This window comes from Rhyacophila brunnea, unplaced genomic scaffold, assembly GCF_057557595.1.
Source record: "Rhyacophila brunnea isolate RB1 unplaced genomic scaffold, BYU_Rbru_1.0 scaffold_24, whole genome shotgun sequence".
In the NCBI taxonomy this organism is placed as follows: domain Eukaryota; kingdom Metazoa; phylum Arthropoda; class Insecta; order Trichoptera; family Rhyacophilidae; genus Rhyacophila; species Rhyacophila brunnea.
Genome location: NW_028232904.1, coordinates 9132696 through 9148841, shown reverse-complemented (window position 1 = coordinate 9148841; position 16146 = coordinate 9132696). Strand labels below are relative to the sequence as shown.

The 16146-nt window shown below is 31.2% G+C and overlaps 1 protein-coding gene across 6 annotated transcripts in view; it reads right to left on the bottom strand.

Annotated features, from left to right (window-relative positions):
- The window catches only part of Mmp1 (Matrix metalloproteinase 1), a 118896-nt gene extending 107230 nt beyond the window's left edge, over positions 1–11666 (bottom strand). For 3 of the 6 annotated variants that reach the window (XR_015071235.1, XR_015071236.1, XM_085951231.1), the window contains exons 1-2: positions 11452–11662; positions 6636–6834 (exon numbers count right to left, since the gene is read on the bottom strand). Coding sequence is in view for 2 of the 6 variants with exons in the window: in XM_085951231.1 (XP_085807357.1) it covers positions 6636–6761 (126 nt within the window). In the remaining 4 variants the exon portion in view is untranslated. Of the gene's footprint in view, positions 1–6635; positions 6835–11451 lie in introns of all 6 variants that reach the window. The other 3 variants (XR_015071237.1, XR_015071238.1, XM_085951232.1) reach the window with 3 other exon arrangements.
- Between the last annotated feature and the right edge of the window lie 4480 nt (positions 11667–16146).

Below are 16146 nucleotides of genomic sequence, written 5' to 3'. Positions count from 1 at the left end.
AACATTTCACCGTGGAATACATTTGTACGTATCTTACAAAATGCGGCGATAGTTTGCAAATAGTACTGTCCTAATTAGATTAACCTTAACCTAACCTAACCTCGTAAAGACATCTCCACATGTTGTAGCATACGTAAAAATATACTCCACGGTGAAATGTTCAACGAAGAACTCGTCATTTGATTAAATGTTACACGAACTCATGTTTCACGTACTGCGGCGCACGAATAAGTGTCCTGCGGTGAACTGTTTACGTACAAATTTCCGGATATGAAAAATATTGGGAACCACTGCTACAGTTAATAATGTATGAATGAATAAATTACATCTGTAGTTGCAGCAAATCCCTAAACCTCGCAGAAATGATTAGTTACGCTAATATGTATTACTATTAACATTTTAGTTAAATAGCAGAACTCCGCCGCCGATCCGGCATTTAATCAAGCAACAAGTGCACGGCGCGAGCCCATCACCGGTTTCGCTCCGTTGCACGCACACAATGATGGTGAAACATTCGGGCGGTCACTTTTGTTGGCAAACGGACACTGTGACGTATTCCGGCGATTTGACAAATTAAGCGGCTATCAGAATCTGTGCGCTGAGTTATTTGTACCGCGCTATTAATCTTTCACGAATTGTGTGAAATGTAGAATATATACCACTAACATAAGGCCTATGTCAGTTAGTGGCGAAGGGTAGAGATAGGCTGTTGAGATCTGACATAAATAGTACACATTAAACTTTGTTAGTTATACGTATTTGTTTTTATTGAACTAATACTATAATTTACAGATGGTGTTGGTGAGTTTTTAAAAATCAAGTAAACCCTGCCTAAACCAAACCTTAATAGTTTGGGTATATTTTGGGCGATACAACAAAATTGTGCACACTTTTTCATTCGTACTTATTTGTTTTCGTTGGATTAAGAATACATATTACACTTATAGTTGGTTTATTTATTATTTTTCATTAAGTCCTACCTAAACCAAACTATAATAGATAAAAAGTATTATGCTATCTATAAAATATCCAAAATTATGTATGAATTAATCGCATAATTTTAGATATTTTATAGATAGACGAGTATTTTTTTTTACTATTATCTATTATGGCTTGGTTTTCGCAGGGATTAATTGAATTTTAAAAACTAACTAACACCATCTGTAAATTGTAGTCATATTTCAATGAAAACAAATACGTATGACTGATAAAGTTTAGTGTGCACTATGTATGGTGGATGTTAACAGCCTACCTCCACCCTTCGCCACTGATGTCAGTGGTAGACCCTTGGTACTCAATAATTGGTGCAATCGTCTGAAGCATCCAATACTCGCTTTAATAATCAAGACTGCGCGGACGACACAAATGAACACTGACGACTATGATAAGTATAACCGTTACGTTATGTGCATTATGTAACCACTTGTTTATTTATTTATTTATTTATTTATTTATTTAGGAATACAAAACATTGTGGACATAACAAATCTAAATTCAAGACGTACACAACATGAGATTTACATTATAAGTCATGGTGGAACTGCATTGTATTATTTGATTAATTATTTGTTTAATTAAATAAAACACAATTTTATAGTTGGGTTTCGGGAATTTCCCGATGGGAATTCTCGAGTAATTTTCGAGATTTTCCATCCCGAATCTCGAGAATTGATTAATATTTCAGAAAATCCCGGATCTCGAGAATCTTTTCTCGGGATTCAGGATTTCTTTACTATCAAATTTACCTAATATTAATTGAAAAAACTATTTTCTACATGAAAAAAGTGGACAGGAAACACAAAATGTTCAAAGACTGATCGGGCATTTAACACAATAATTAAGCCAACGTCGACTCAAAATGAGCGCAATTTTTGCAACATTAGGGAATTTTGTGTCTCGGAAGCGTACGCGATTGTCAGACGCAGCGATTGACAGTCGTGTTTTTTAAATACTATTTTAATAGGTAATATTTTGAATTATTTTTGTTTTCCTACTTCTATTTTGTTTGTCTTCTTACATAAATAAAAAAAAACATATTTTTTTGGAATTTGTCTGTTTTTTCACTGATTTTAGGATTTTTACACGTTTTTTTTTTAAATTTCCTGATATCTCGAGAATTCTTTTCTGAAAATCCCGAATCTCGAGATTGAGATTTTCTCGGGAAATACCCAACTCTAGTTATAAGTACTATAAGATTGTGTTTTATTTAATTAAACAAATAATTAATCAAATAACCACTTATGGTTATCGCTAGACTGAAAGTGCACAGTGTCTGTGTATGGGATATATACCCAGTGGCCTCTAGTGGTAGTCCAGGCGCTGGATTTTCATCCAGCTTCGATTCCCAGTAAAACCAAAACTAATAAACACTATCTATAGTATTGTAATCTTAGTTCAATGAAAACGACTAATTTTTACTGACAAAGTTTAGTAGGTATGCATTGTTTGTGTTGGATCTTAACAGCCTTCCTCCACCAATCGCCACTACCAGTGACACACAGAAATAAATGGTCATTAATGGTCCCTAATGAATTTAGTCCAGGGAACATATAATATATACGGTATTATAGGGTACAGGGTACGGATCTCCGATCTTAAGTGTGGATAAATATGGGATAAATCCACGTTAAAAAATAAGTACGCCTGTCTCACTTATGTTTATCGCTAGACTGAAAGTGCACAGTGTCTGTGTATGGGATATAATATACCTGGTGGCCTCTAGTAGTAGTCCAGGCGCTGGATTTTCATCCAGCTTCGATTCCCAGTAAAGTCACAAAATATTTATGTAATTCTCTAAAAGTCTGGGTGTTTGTTTAACTTATATTAGGTACTAACTACACTACTGTCATTGGGTCTCATGACCTGTTGTAGTCTTAAAAAAATAAACAATGCTTTACTATTCAACCCAACAGACTGAACTAAAAATTTGTATAAAAAAATAACACCAAGAATTCATTCATATTATAATATTTCTTTCTTAGAATCATTTCAATAAATTACTATCATTTTTTTTATTTATAATATTTACAAATCATTAACTACTTTATAAATTGTTCTTCAATCTATTATCTTGTTAAATTGTTATTTACCTTAATAGGTGTATTAGAAAAACTTGTAATGAAAAATAAAAAAAAACAATAAGTATTTAGAAGCATTCTACAGAAATCGTGATATTTTATTCATACCGAATATGTTATTATTTTTGCCTCTGTTAATCGGCGGTTTTTTATTTAATTTACGTCATATTCTTAGATACTAAATATTTAATTCATTTGATATATATATTATCATCATATATAGAATATAATATATTTAATCGAACGCAATATAACATTGAGAAGGCGGCTCTCGTGGTACAGTGCGTAAGGCAATGGCCCTCCATCCGGGAGCTCTGGGTTCGATCCCGATGACGACACAATATATTTATGTGATTTTCTAAAGGCCTGGGTATTTGTGATTCAAAATTACTCTGTACTAGTACCTTGTACGAAAAGGCAAGGACATTTAAAATATATATACATAATTATATAATATTGAGGTTATCCTAATGTAAATTAATAAAAATCAGATTCAGTCTGACAGGACTAAATCCATATTAAAGGTTTGAAACTTGTTTTTTTGACCATGTCCGATCTTAATACTTGCTACACACACTCATTTTTTATGAAAATGTAAAAATATTGCTACATATTCTTTTGGTTGAGGGATTTTAGGGATTTGAAACAAGTTATGTTGACCCGGATGCATTCATATATCAGTGAAGGTAAACTTTTATTTATTATTCTCTTTTAGACATCCTCTTTAAAACACCGTTTGGTCTACAATTCAATTACTACCGTTTCATGTCAAAAATATTTGGTAATTTTCAATCCATGATACCTAGACAGATTTCAGTAATTTAGATTTAAAACACTACTATTTCCACTCGAAAAATGTTGAAAATATTTGCGATTACTTCATTAATAATTGTGCAGTACGACAATTGCAGCCATTAGTATTAGATGCACTTTGCAATGTTTCAGTCACGTAACGATTGGGGAATCATCTGCCCTGAGAGAAGCGAATTCGGAATGTTGGGTAATGAATACTCGTACAAAATGACACATCGATTTTTGACATATGAAAATATGAAACGAGAAGTGCTCTTTAAAATTAAGACGGGTGCTTTCCAAGATAAACTTTCATTATTTTCGTTGTAAATGGCGTGCAATATGTTGTGCAGTAACCTTAAATTGCCCCTAAATATACCTTATCTCTTGCTATTCAATACATTGTCAATGTTTCAGAAATAACCTCATAGAATATAGATAGACCTTAATTGGGTGTATTAGAATATAGAATAGTGCGCGTTATTCCTAAATCCTACAAACTCCTCCTCGTTGACCGTCTGCATCGATTTTCATCGCGCATAATATAATTGTACCCAAGATGCACGCGCAAACTCTAAACACCAATTTCCTAAATAATGGACAATAAGTGTTTAGTGATATTCTATGCATTGCGGACTTATAAATTAATCTAAAACACAGTTAAATTTAGATAATCACTGACATATCTTCTATTTCACTATAGTAAGCATGTCGAAGGCATCGATGGAAAAAACATACACATTTCATTGATATTTGCGAGGAGCATTAACCATTTCCAAATAGATTACGTGCATAAGGTACCATAAGGAACAACACGTAACCTTTACGTATTACTTAATTTGTATGTGTACACTTAAATCCTGCCGCAGAAGTAAGATAAAGAGAATATGTGAATTCCCGCGCCTTAAACTGAGGCGTAGATTCCTTATACGTTGGCGCAATATTTTTTGTACATATAGCAAGAGAATAGTTTGATGGTAATTTCAATTTTCGCCCAAAGAATACCACAATTTATCATTGGGTATACCTTTGTTATGAGGAAAAACTGAAAAAAAAATGTTTATAATTTATAACGTCTCTGTCTTCAACTAAGTATAATTCGTTTATTTAAAAATGTTAAAAAGAGAGTGTAGTAGATCAGTGCCAGATTTGATACTGGATGGTAGATCACAGCTTACTTGAAATTGAACATGTCTGTAGTCTTATTGTATCCATCTACTATAGCATTAATTAAAATGTCTGCAATGTCTCATGTGACCTTCTAAGATCTCACCTGTGATTCTTTCTGACCTTTACATGTCAGGTGTAGGTACCTATACGTTTCGTTGTATAACATAATTTTATAAATCGCGGTAAATGACTAACTTACAATACGACCTACAGTAAAGCTTATTCACAGCACGAACGGACAGCAAGCAATCAAACAGTAATTTCATTATTAACTGTCAAAATACGTTTTTTTTAATTCGGCGCGAAATTTAAAATTAATCGTATTTTGATCGAAAAGCCATTACTATATTTATATTTATATTTTTATATAATTTGAAGTCGAAGAACTCAATTTCTGACTATAAATTGGTCTGATATGGATATATGTTTTCCGACTTATACATGGTGTAAACTGTAAATAATATTTTATGAAAATATTATCATCAATTAATTGCTTGTCCTCCGTAAAACCTTGATTAGTAATGTCAACATTGATAGAATGATAATTTTGTTCAACCGAATCGCTTCGAATGTTGGTAATATATTTCACTAGCGAGAGAGTCAGTTAAAATGGAAATATCATATATTCTTAAAATAATAGACAATATTGCTCATTCAACGTAAGTACCTACTTCCTTTTGCATAATAAATTGTGTTTATAGTTTTTTAATTATTCAACTGATTTTCTCTATGTTTTATAATATTATGTTTTTACGTCTAAAAATTATAATTTTTGATGCATGTAAAGTAAATAAATAAATACATGAATGAAGACTAATAGTTTTCTACATAAATCCTCGTGGATTATTTAAAAAAAAAAAATGACCATCCATGGTGAGGTGACCCCATATTTGGAGCACCAAATTGCCTAAATTTTTTTCCATTCCACCAAACGATAATAATGAAATATCTAAGTTTCATTATCTCGAAAAGAAAACCGACAACACCCATGTTTTTTTTATATTTTTTCTGGAAACCATATAATGTGAATATAGAGACCACATGTTCAGAGTACTGGACCGTCCCCAAATTTTAATAGAATGTTTTTTCATCTTTATATTACTTGTGTACAGAATTTTCTGGGTATACAGGAATTAAGCGTGACAGTAAAACTTAACAGAAAACGTTGCAGAGTTTAGCTTTTTTTTAATTGTAAATTTACCCTTGATATAACAGAAATCTTAAAACCATGAGAATTGCATAATAGATTAAAAAAGTGCATGTTGCAAATAATGCGGAAAGATTACAAAATACACTAATTGAAAAATATGCAGATAGCAGTACGCGAAGGATTAGAAACAAAATTATGTCGCTCGGTGAGTGGACAACTATTAGATGATGTCATTAAGTTTGGCAGATTTTCGTGACAGCAAAGAACTAGGGACCGACAGGAATGAAATAAGCCAGGGGAAACCTTCACACAGTAATGGATTAATCACAGCTGATCATGGTGATTATATAGATCCGATGTTTTACCAAAGTAATCACCATCTACATTCTACAATAACAATGAAATTTGATTAACTTGTAAGAAAATTATAATATATTAACACTTACCATTGCTTGTGAATCCGTGGATATTATCGGAGAAGCATTACTTGAAGATCCTGAGATGAGAATCAGCAAACTTCCCAGGAAGAAGAAGATGGGTCGTCCAAAATATACTAATTTGTTTCCTTCCATTTTGACTAAATTTGTTCGTATGGCACGTATCAAATTTATTAATAATTATACACACCAATATATGGACTGATATCTTTATCAACAAAAAAAAAATCGTTAGTTGGTATACTAATTTTATTTATATCATATATATTATGCACAACATACTAATATAGTGTATCTACTAATATTACATTCATCATGATGTATAACAGGCATGTCCAACGCGTCTATATGTAAATGTAAAAAACGTGCAGGTACATTCAGTTTAAAATATAATACGACTTCATTGTGTTCGTCTTACGTCATTGAAGTTAATGGCCTCACCAAACCACACCCGGTCTTAATCGGGAGTATCGCGGCACCCTACCTTTGGATGTGAAGCATATTTTTTATGACTAGGAATGTCTAAGGAGCAGTTACCCAAGACCAATGTCACCATGCACTCAACTGTGCTTTGACCTAATTTACATGACTTTAAATTAATGTACCCATGGGAGAGATGAGCACGTAGAGGCAAAATTAAAAACTGTCGTATGTAACAAATTAAAGCTAATACAAAACTGTCGAACATTCTAAATGAAGAGATCTTCACGTTGGCAGTACGACGCTGCAAATTTTCTAAATGAATGCAATACAATTGGCCTTTGTGGCGACCAGGTCGGACGGTCCGATGAGCTGCTGAACAGCTGGTTGAACCGACTTGAGTAGCTCTTCCCTTTCCGTATACATTTTAGGACATTCCCAGAGAACGTGTTTTGCATCCTGTATTTCTAGAGAGAAGATCAAATTTACTTGAAGTTGGACATGCCTGATGACAAATTATATATATATGTTATTGCAAACATACTTATTTTATAAAAATTAAACACTTGACTAGGCGATATAATATATCAGTATGTTTTTTTTTTAATTTGTGTTACTTTAGTGACCCTAAAATTGTATTGTAAATAATATTATTATGCCTACACGCAAATCCGTGAAACTTTCTCATTTAATTTTGACATTTTGAATTAGGTAATTTCATGTTAGATTCAATAGAATATTTTTTTTATACATTCTTAACGTAATTTTTTATTTATTCACAATCAAATAATTACTAATGTTTACTTTTAGATGGACTTTCATAGAATGGAGATTATATTAACAGACTATTAATTATGACTATGAAGGATGGTTATTAGCCCAAGACCTAAGAGTAAGGCCGTGATACGAAACTGTAAGCTTCGATGTAGTGCTATTTATTGCTGAAACTTCGAATGTATTAATTTGAACGAAATATGCAATCGAACGTCTTCATTTACTTATTGCAAACGTGTTACCGTATTGCATCTAAAGATTATCAATAACTATCGCTACGACTGTAATTCGCAATTCAATGTCACAGCCTGAATATAATCATTCTTGTTATTCTTCATTTGACCAAGCCTTTTAGTACTTGGTTTGGATTAAACACACATTGAAGCGAGAGACAGATGCTCTACCAACTATACTGCCGTAGAGCTAATATTTATTTAATTCTTTCCTAATCCTTTAAAAATTTCCATCGAGGGAGGCGCTACAGTGTCATCAAGAAATTTCATTTTTACATAGTCTTAACACACTGATTAAAAAATACATATTGATAAAAAAAAACGTTTCGATACGTCTTGACATCCGTAACTAGTTTGCTGTGTATAATGAATAATATTATGTATTAATAATAATATATTGTAATGCAAAATTTGTATCACAGCTAGGGATTGCAATTTATACCGGTATCCCAGTATTTTTCGAAACCGAAATACCGGTTTTAAAAATCAGACAATACCGATATTTTCTGTATTAAAAGTGGAAACAAAATGTATTAATTAACTTATAAGGTTTACTTAACAGGTCTGTATTTTTTTTGTCGGGAAGAAATTGCCAATAATTCAAGTACATACTACGTATGTATCTCTGCCGTATCTAACTTTTACCTATTTTTAAAGGTTTACATTTATATGTACATATTTAGCAGTGGCGAAGGGTGGAGATATGCTGTTAACATCCGCCGTAAATAGTGGACACTAAAGTTTGTCAGTCATACGTATTTGTTTTCATTGAAACAATACTCAAATTTACAGATGCTGTTGGTTAGTTTTTAAAAATCAATTAAACCCTACAAAAACCGAGCCATAATAGATAATAGTCAAAAAATACTCGTCTATCTATAAAATATCTAAAATTATGCAATTAAATCATAAATAACTATGGATACTTTATGATAGAATAATATTTTTTGTATATATTATAATTTTATTTTGATTAGGCAGGGTTTAATTTATTTTTAAAAACCACCATCTGTAAATTATTGTAGTCTTAGTTCAATAAAAACAAATACGTATGACTAACAAAGTTTAATTTGCACTATTCACAGCGGATCTTAACAGCCTACCTCCACCCTTCGTTACTGATATTTAGATATTTTTGCTGTAGAATATTAATATTTTAAAGATATATTTATTGGTAGATATATTTCACGAATACTGGTATTGGTATTTTCATTCGGTATTGCAATCCCTAATCATAGCCAATGTTGTAGTTAAATTTAATTTTTTTGGTTGATTAGGCAAGTTCACAGGTTCGAAATAACACATATATTATGATATGACGTTACGGTTTTGCCCGCGTTTTTTTTTTGGCAAAACGTTCCGAGAAGCAATGCGAGAATTTGCGTAAGTTAGTTTCTTACGAAAAAGCGTTGTAAAATAAAATTATGTTGTCGAGAAAAATAATATTACTCCGAGATACATTTTGTCACGATCTAATTGACATCTGGACTTTCGGCAGCCGATCGATAGACGATTACGTACGACTGCCGAATCGATTATTATCGGGTGCAAAAAAGAGTGAAAAATCGATTGTTTACTTTCGAATGCTGGTGTTATTGTGTAAACAATTTTAAAACTATGACTGCAAGACTCGACTCCCAAATTGAATAATTAATCTCTCCTTTATTTCTTAATTAATTTGAATACAATTAGTTGTAAAATTTCTGTTTAATTAAACGGTATTTTAATCAATTAATTAATTACAAAAATTCAACCACATTTTGAATTAAGAATATCGATTTACTAAACTCATATAGCTGGGATAAATTAAGATATATTTTATTATTACATTATTACAACGTTTTTATTAGCTCGTATACTTATTTGTCCAACTCTAAAGTGAATAATAATTGTGAAAAATAAACTTTTGTGAATAAGTAATTGAATGAACAATTAGTCATAGTTTAATAAAAATCAGGACATTAAGCTGTCTTCCGTTTAGAAAAAAAATTGTAATTATCAATTACAGACGCCATCTCATACTGGGTATGCTATTATCGAAACTAGTACTAATCTTTACGAAAACGATATTGTTAAAATTCATAATAATAAAATACATATACCTAATGCAAGTGCATTGAAAATACGATAACACTTAGTATGCAGTTGGACAGTGCAGTGCCACCCTTATAAAAAAATTATAAACAATTAGTGGGCAACACAATATTGTTAATTATTAAAATTGTATTGAAATTTCTGGCAAACTATTTAGTATTTCTGTATGGAAATACTCTACGATCTATTAATTTACTACATCTACGATATAATGGCCATAGATAATTATTATAAGTTTACAATATTAAAATACATATAATCATTGAAATCTTAACTCATTTAGTGCTGATAACGCGACTGGCGCGTTTGCATTAGATGACCTTTGGATACTATTAGCATGATGATTAAATAGTAAATAACTGGTCAGCAGTGGAAAGCCATTATATTATTTATATTATAAAATAAGACAAATTTAATCGTACTTAAACTACACATTAGAATAATGATTAGAAGTACATTTACGACAAATTTATTGTAGATTTATTTAAAAAAAAAAGTTTAGCCATCACTCTCAATAATAAAATAGATAATAGGTTTGCAAAATTTTGAAAAACCTTATAATAAACATACCCATAAGAAAAATCCTAGATTCGATGTTTCACTTTCCGAATGAGTGTTTTCAATAAAACTAAGCTGCAAATCTAATTGTTTTTTTCTTGAGAATAATTTCAAATTAGGAATTGCTTCATTTGTTAATGATGAAAATCATTTTTTCGACTGGATAAAAATCGGTAGGTATAATAACTTTATTTGGTAAAGTTTTTGTATCTTATATCGTCACTGTGATTAATGTGTAAGACCAAAAAAAAACAAAACCAAAACCTAATTGGACATACATAATTTTGTAAAACACTTCTTTCTAAAACAATCTTTTTTGAAAAAAGTAAGACACCCGGCAGGAATCGAACCTGCATCTCTTGGGTTTACACCCCATGCGCATTGTCCACTATGCTACAAGGTGACATACTAATTACGACAATTTTATCTATTCGCCCTTAATACCTGCTCATCAGCGCTATTCATTACTTTGGTTATAATATATTTTCTCAAAAAGGTTTAATTTTAAATTATGTATGTTCAATAATTAGAATGGTACAATCTTAAATCTTTTGAATTATTCGTTGAATAAAAGAAATAGTTAATTCAAAACCTAAGTATTTGTGGGTTACAGTAGGTTGTGTTAGGTTTTAGTTTGATTTTTGGTCTTCGATCACAGAAGCGATATGAAGTTACTCTTTATTTTTTGTAATTTATAGGTCACTATTTAATTATTGTAAAAAATTATAGTTTTTAAAAAAAATCACTTTTCACACTTCGTAGTTATTTTGTAGAACTGGCGTTATTTTTCCGAAAATCAAAGAAATTAAACTAATCTTTCTTTGTTATTCTGGCGAATTCGACTTTACGCGATTTCTAAAGCTAGTGTTAATTCGCAAATCCTAGCGCGCCGTCGGAATAGCCCTGTCGGCGCTCTGAGTGCGACGATAGGCAATGCGCTAGCAACACTGACTGACTGAAGTCTCGACGGAGGGAGCTTAATAATATATTATCGGAGGCCCGTGCGCTCGCCGGCGGTCCGCAAACTTTTCAAGACTGGCACCCCTCGAATAAAAACTAATTAAGTAAGTATTATGTAATTTTTTTATTTCACGATTACCGAACAATAACGTATACCGTTAATAGGTCGTGGTTCTTTAATCCCTGGTCTAACAAAATTAATATAATGTCTGGACCCAACGGGTTGAGCATGTCCACATCGAGTTGGAGAGATAATCGAAAAACACATTTCAGTTCAACTCCAAAATTGTAGTCTCAAATCTCAGAAATATTTGACTGAAGTTTAAGAGCATACGGCAAATAATTTTCAGCAATAGGTGGGACGTAATTTCGGCTGCGTTACCAGTTACCAGAGAGCGATAGTCGACCTGTTAGCACGTCAATTTGTTTTGTGATGGCGTCGGAAGAATTAATTCTTAAATAGCGTAAAGATGACTAATAAATGTTACATATTTACTCGAAAAACAAAACATGCCAATGAATATATTATTACTTAAATAACAATAAACATAACATGAAATGAACGCATGTTGAATTTTTATAACAAATAATGTTTTGTTCGTCACGCGTCGTTTGCACAATCTGCGCGTCGCGTAGTCACGATCGTTTTAGACCGTGCCTCAGCTGAAGTATAGCCTTATCAGAGAACGTTGCATTCTTGAATCTTGTGTATTTTTCATTGAATACACTTTCACACCCACGATGACCGAACAGCTTACGCGTCGCTTTATAATGCCGTGTGTCCCAAGCTCGAATCCCGTTTGTCGATTTGTGTTTGTGGACCTAATAGATTGGGCAAGTGACCAACATCTATTTCTCGTAAATAACATAAATCTGTTAATACAAACCACAACCCTATCCTATTATGATCGGACATGGTCGAAAGAAAGAAAGATACTTTACAAATCTTTTGGTTTCGTTTTGCGACATGACTAATTTTTAATATATAATTTGGGGGCGGTCCGGCACAAAATTACAACGTTCTTCACAAATGAACTAACTTGAATGTAAATAATTATATCCACGGAGTCGCCTCACGTATAAAGTACCCTTATCGATACTTTAATTTTTTTTCATAAAATAACATTATGCTGATTATATTTAATTGCACTTTTTTTAAATTTTCAAATTAGCTTATGATAAATAAATCGTATTTTGTCTTATTATATTATATTATTTTACCTAACTGTAGGTACTGTTGTATTTTATACACGCGTCGTTTTAAAATAAATATTAACAATAATTGCGAGTGAAAAAGCGTTCGGCACGATTATATCTCCGCAATATGAGTTAGAGTAAGATAGAATTTATACGGCTGAATTAAATATTTTTTGTACACGTCGCCGGTAAATAATGATTTGGACGACAACAGTCATTTAAAAAACTGCGACCACGTGTTGCTGAAATTCATTGTTTTTGTGTTAAATACAAAACTAGTGCTAATTATTTTTAAATATTATTGTATTTAAATTTGGTAGCCGTACTGAGAAGCAACATGATGGTATAACGTTTCATAGTTAAGGGGAGACATGCTCGTCGAAGGTCAAAATTGAGTTTTTATTGTATTTTCAAACCATGATCCTGGACACTCCTTAAACGTTGTAGATAATCTATTTATATAATTTTGAAGCCTTATTATCCTTTATAGTTATTTTAAACATTTGATGACTGCATAAACTATTTTTGTTACATAAAATAGTATTCTTTTAAACCTCTCGCTCTAATGTTTTAGAATATAGTCATATTTCGGTACATAACTGTGCAGTGGTGTTAAGATTTTTTACATTTATTAATTTTTAAACGCATTTATAAAACCATTAGTATAATTTATTACGAGATAATTTTTGTAAAATATTCACGATAAAAAATTATATTGATAATCTCTGTGATCCCAAATTTGACAAGAATTAGGCATTTTATTATTCAAAAAATCGGCAAGATTAACACATTTGAAGATAATTCTAAAGATACTTATTATAAGCTATGTTTTTGACCATTCAAGTGTTATAAACATCTTATGAATAATTATTGCTTTATAATAATTATTGACCTAAGAATAAGGTAGTGTTTTTTTGAAATACGCCATTTCTTTTGTCATTCCCCAGTGGTTAAGCTACAACATACGGCCGTAGCCATAAATTGAGAAACTATAATTAAAGTAGGGAGTAAAATTATGTTAACGCGCGTGTTTGAACATGTACCTAACCGATTTTTTTTTATTTTTTTTTAAACGGTACAAGTGTGATAAACATCTTATGAATAATGATTGCTTTATAATAATTATTGACCTAAGAATCAGGTAGTGTTTTTTTGAAATACGCCATTTCTTTTGTCATTCCCCAGTGGTTAAGCTACAACATACGGCCGTAGCCATAAATTGACAAACTATAATTGAAGTAGGGAGTAAAATGATATTGACGCGCGTGTTTGAACATGTACCGTTTAAAAAAAAATAAAAAAAAATCGGTTAGGTACATGTTCAAACACGCGCGTTAACATAATTTTACTCCCTACTTTAATTATAGTTTCTCAATTTATGGCTACGGCCGTATGTTGTAGCTTAACCACTGGGGAATGACAAAAGAAATGGCGTATTTCAAAAAAACACTACCTTATTCTTAGGTCAATAATTATTATAAAGCAATAATTATTCATAAGATGTTTATAACACTTGAATGGTCAAAAACATAGCTTATAATAAGTATCTTTAGAATTATCTTCAAATGTGTTAACCTTGCCGATTTTTTGAATAATAAAATGCCTAATTCTTGTCAAATTTGGGATCACAGAGATTATCAATATAATTTTTTTATCGTGAATATTTTACAAAAATTATCTCATAATAAATTATACTAATGGTTTCATAAATGCGTTTAAAAATTAATAAACGTAAAAAATCTTAACACCACTGCACAGCTATGTACCGAAACATGACTATATTCTAAAACATTAGAGCGAGAGGTTTAAAAGAATACTATTTTATGTAACAAAAATAGTTTATGCAGTCATCACATGTTAAAAATAACTATAAAGGATAATAAGGCTTCAAAATTATACAAATAGATTATCTACAACGTTTAAGGAGTGTCCAGAATCATGGTTTGAAAATACAATAAAAACTCAATTTTGACCTACGACGAGCACGTGGGCCGTTAAGTTAAAAATAATAAAATTGAGGTTATACTGTGTGTTATACCTACCCAAGAAACACGGCTTCATTTTGCCAAACAATACCCACTCTCATTATATTATTACTATGAGCATATTACAATCATTTTTTTTTTGAAATGAAATAATTTTTTTTAGTCTCCTTGTAACTAAATTTGGAAACCACAGTAAAAAAAAAACTGATTTCCATATTGGTGGTCTAAAGGAAACGTCCCAATATACGTACGCATTTCATTTTCCCCACCTTACGACTAACTAAATCTGCGGTATTTACTACTAATTAATTTTAATTTCGTCTGGGAAAATGATATATTAGATTGTGTGACGTTATTTTTTATTAAATGTATTTTTTGCAATTATTCGAATTGTATTTTTAGATCTGGTACCTATATTGATCACTCATCGGGAGCCAACTTCAATACCTGCAAACTTCAGCCAATATCAGTGGCGAAGGGTGGAGGTAGGTTGTTAAGATCCGCCATAAATAATACACATTGTTAGTCATACGTATTTGTTTTTATTGACCTAAGACTATAATTATTTACAGATGGTGTTGGTTAAATTTTAAAAATCAATTAAAAACTCCCTTTAACCAAACCCTAATAGTTTTGGTATACTTTAGGCGATACGACAAAATTTTGCTCTCTTTTTCATTCATACGTATTTATTTTCGTTGGATTAAGAATACATATTCCACATATTGTTGGTACATTTTTTTAAATTCAATAAACCCTGCCTGAACCAAATTATAATAGTTAAAAATATTATTATATCTATGAAATATCCTAAATTATTTTTGATTTAATTGCACCATTTTAGATATTTTATAGATAGACAAGTATTTTTTGACTATTGTCTATTATGATTTAGTTTCGCAGGGTTTAATTTAATTTAAAAAAACTAACCAACACCGTCTGTAAAATAGTAGTCTTAGTTCAATAAAAACAAATACGTATGACTGACAAAGTTTAGTGTGCACTATTTATGGCTGATATTAACAGCCTACCTCTACCCTTCGCCACTAGCATATTTTATACAAATTTTACATGTATAAACACATTTTATTGTGTTATAATTCACACTGTGTTAATAAAAGAAATCAATATTTAATGTATATTTAATATAAGTGTTTATAATGTAGTGATATCTGATTTTTTTCAGTTCTTTCATTGTTTAAATTTTATTTTCATCATCTTTACTATTTCATTCCCCTTAGAATAGGCATGTCCAACTTTAAATAAACTTTGATCTACTATTCTTCTTCTTCTTTTGCC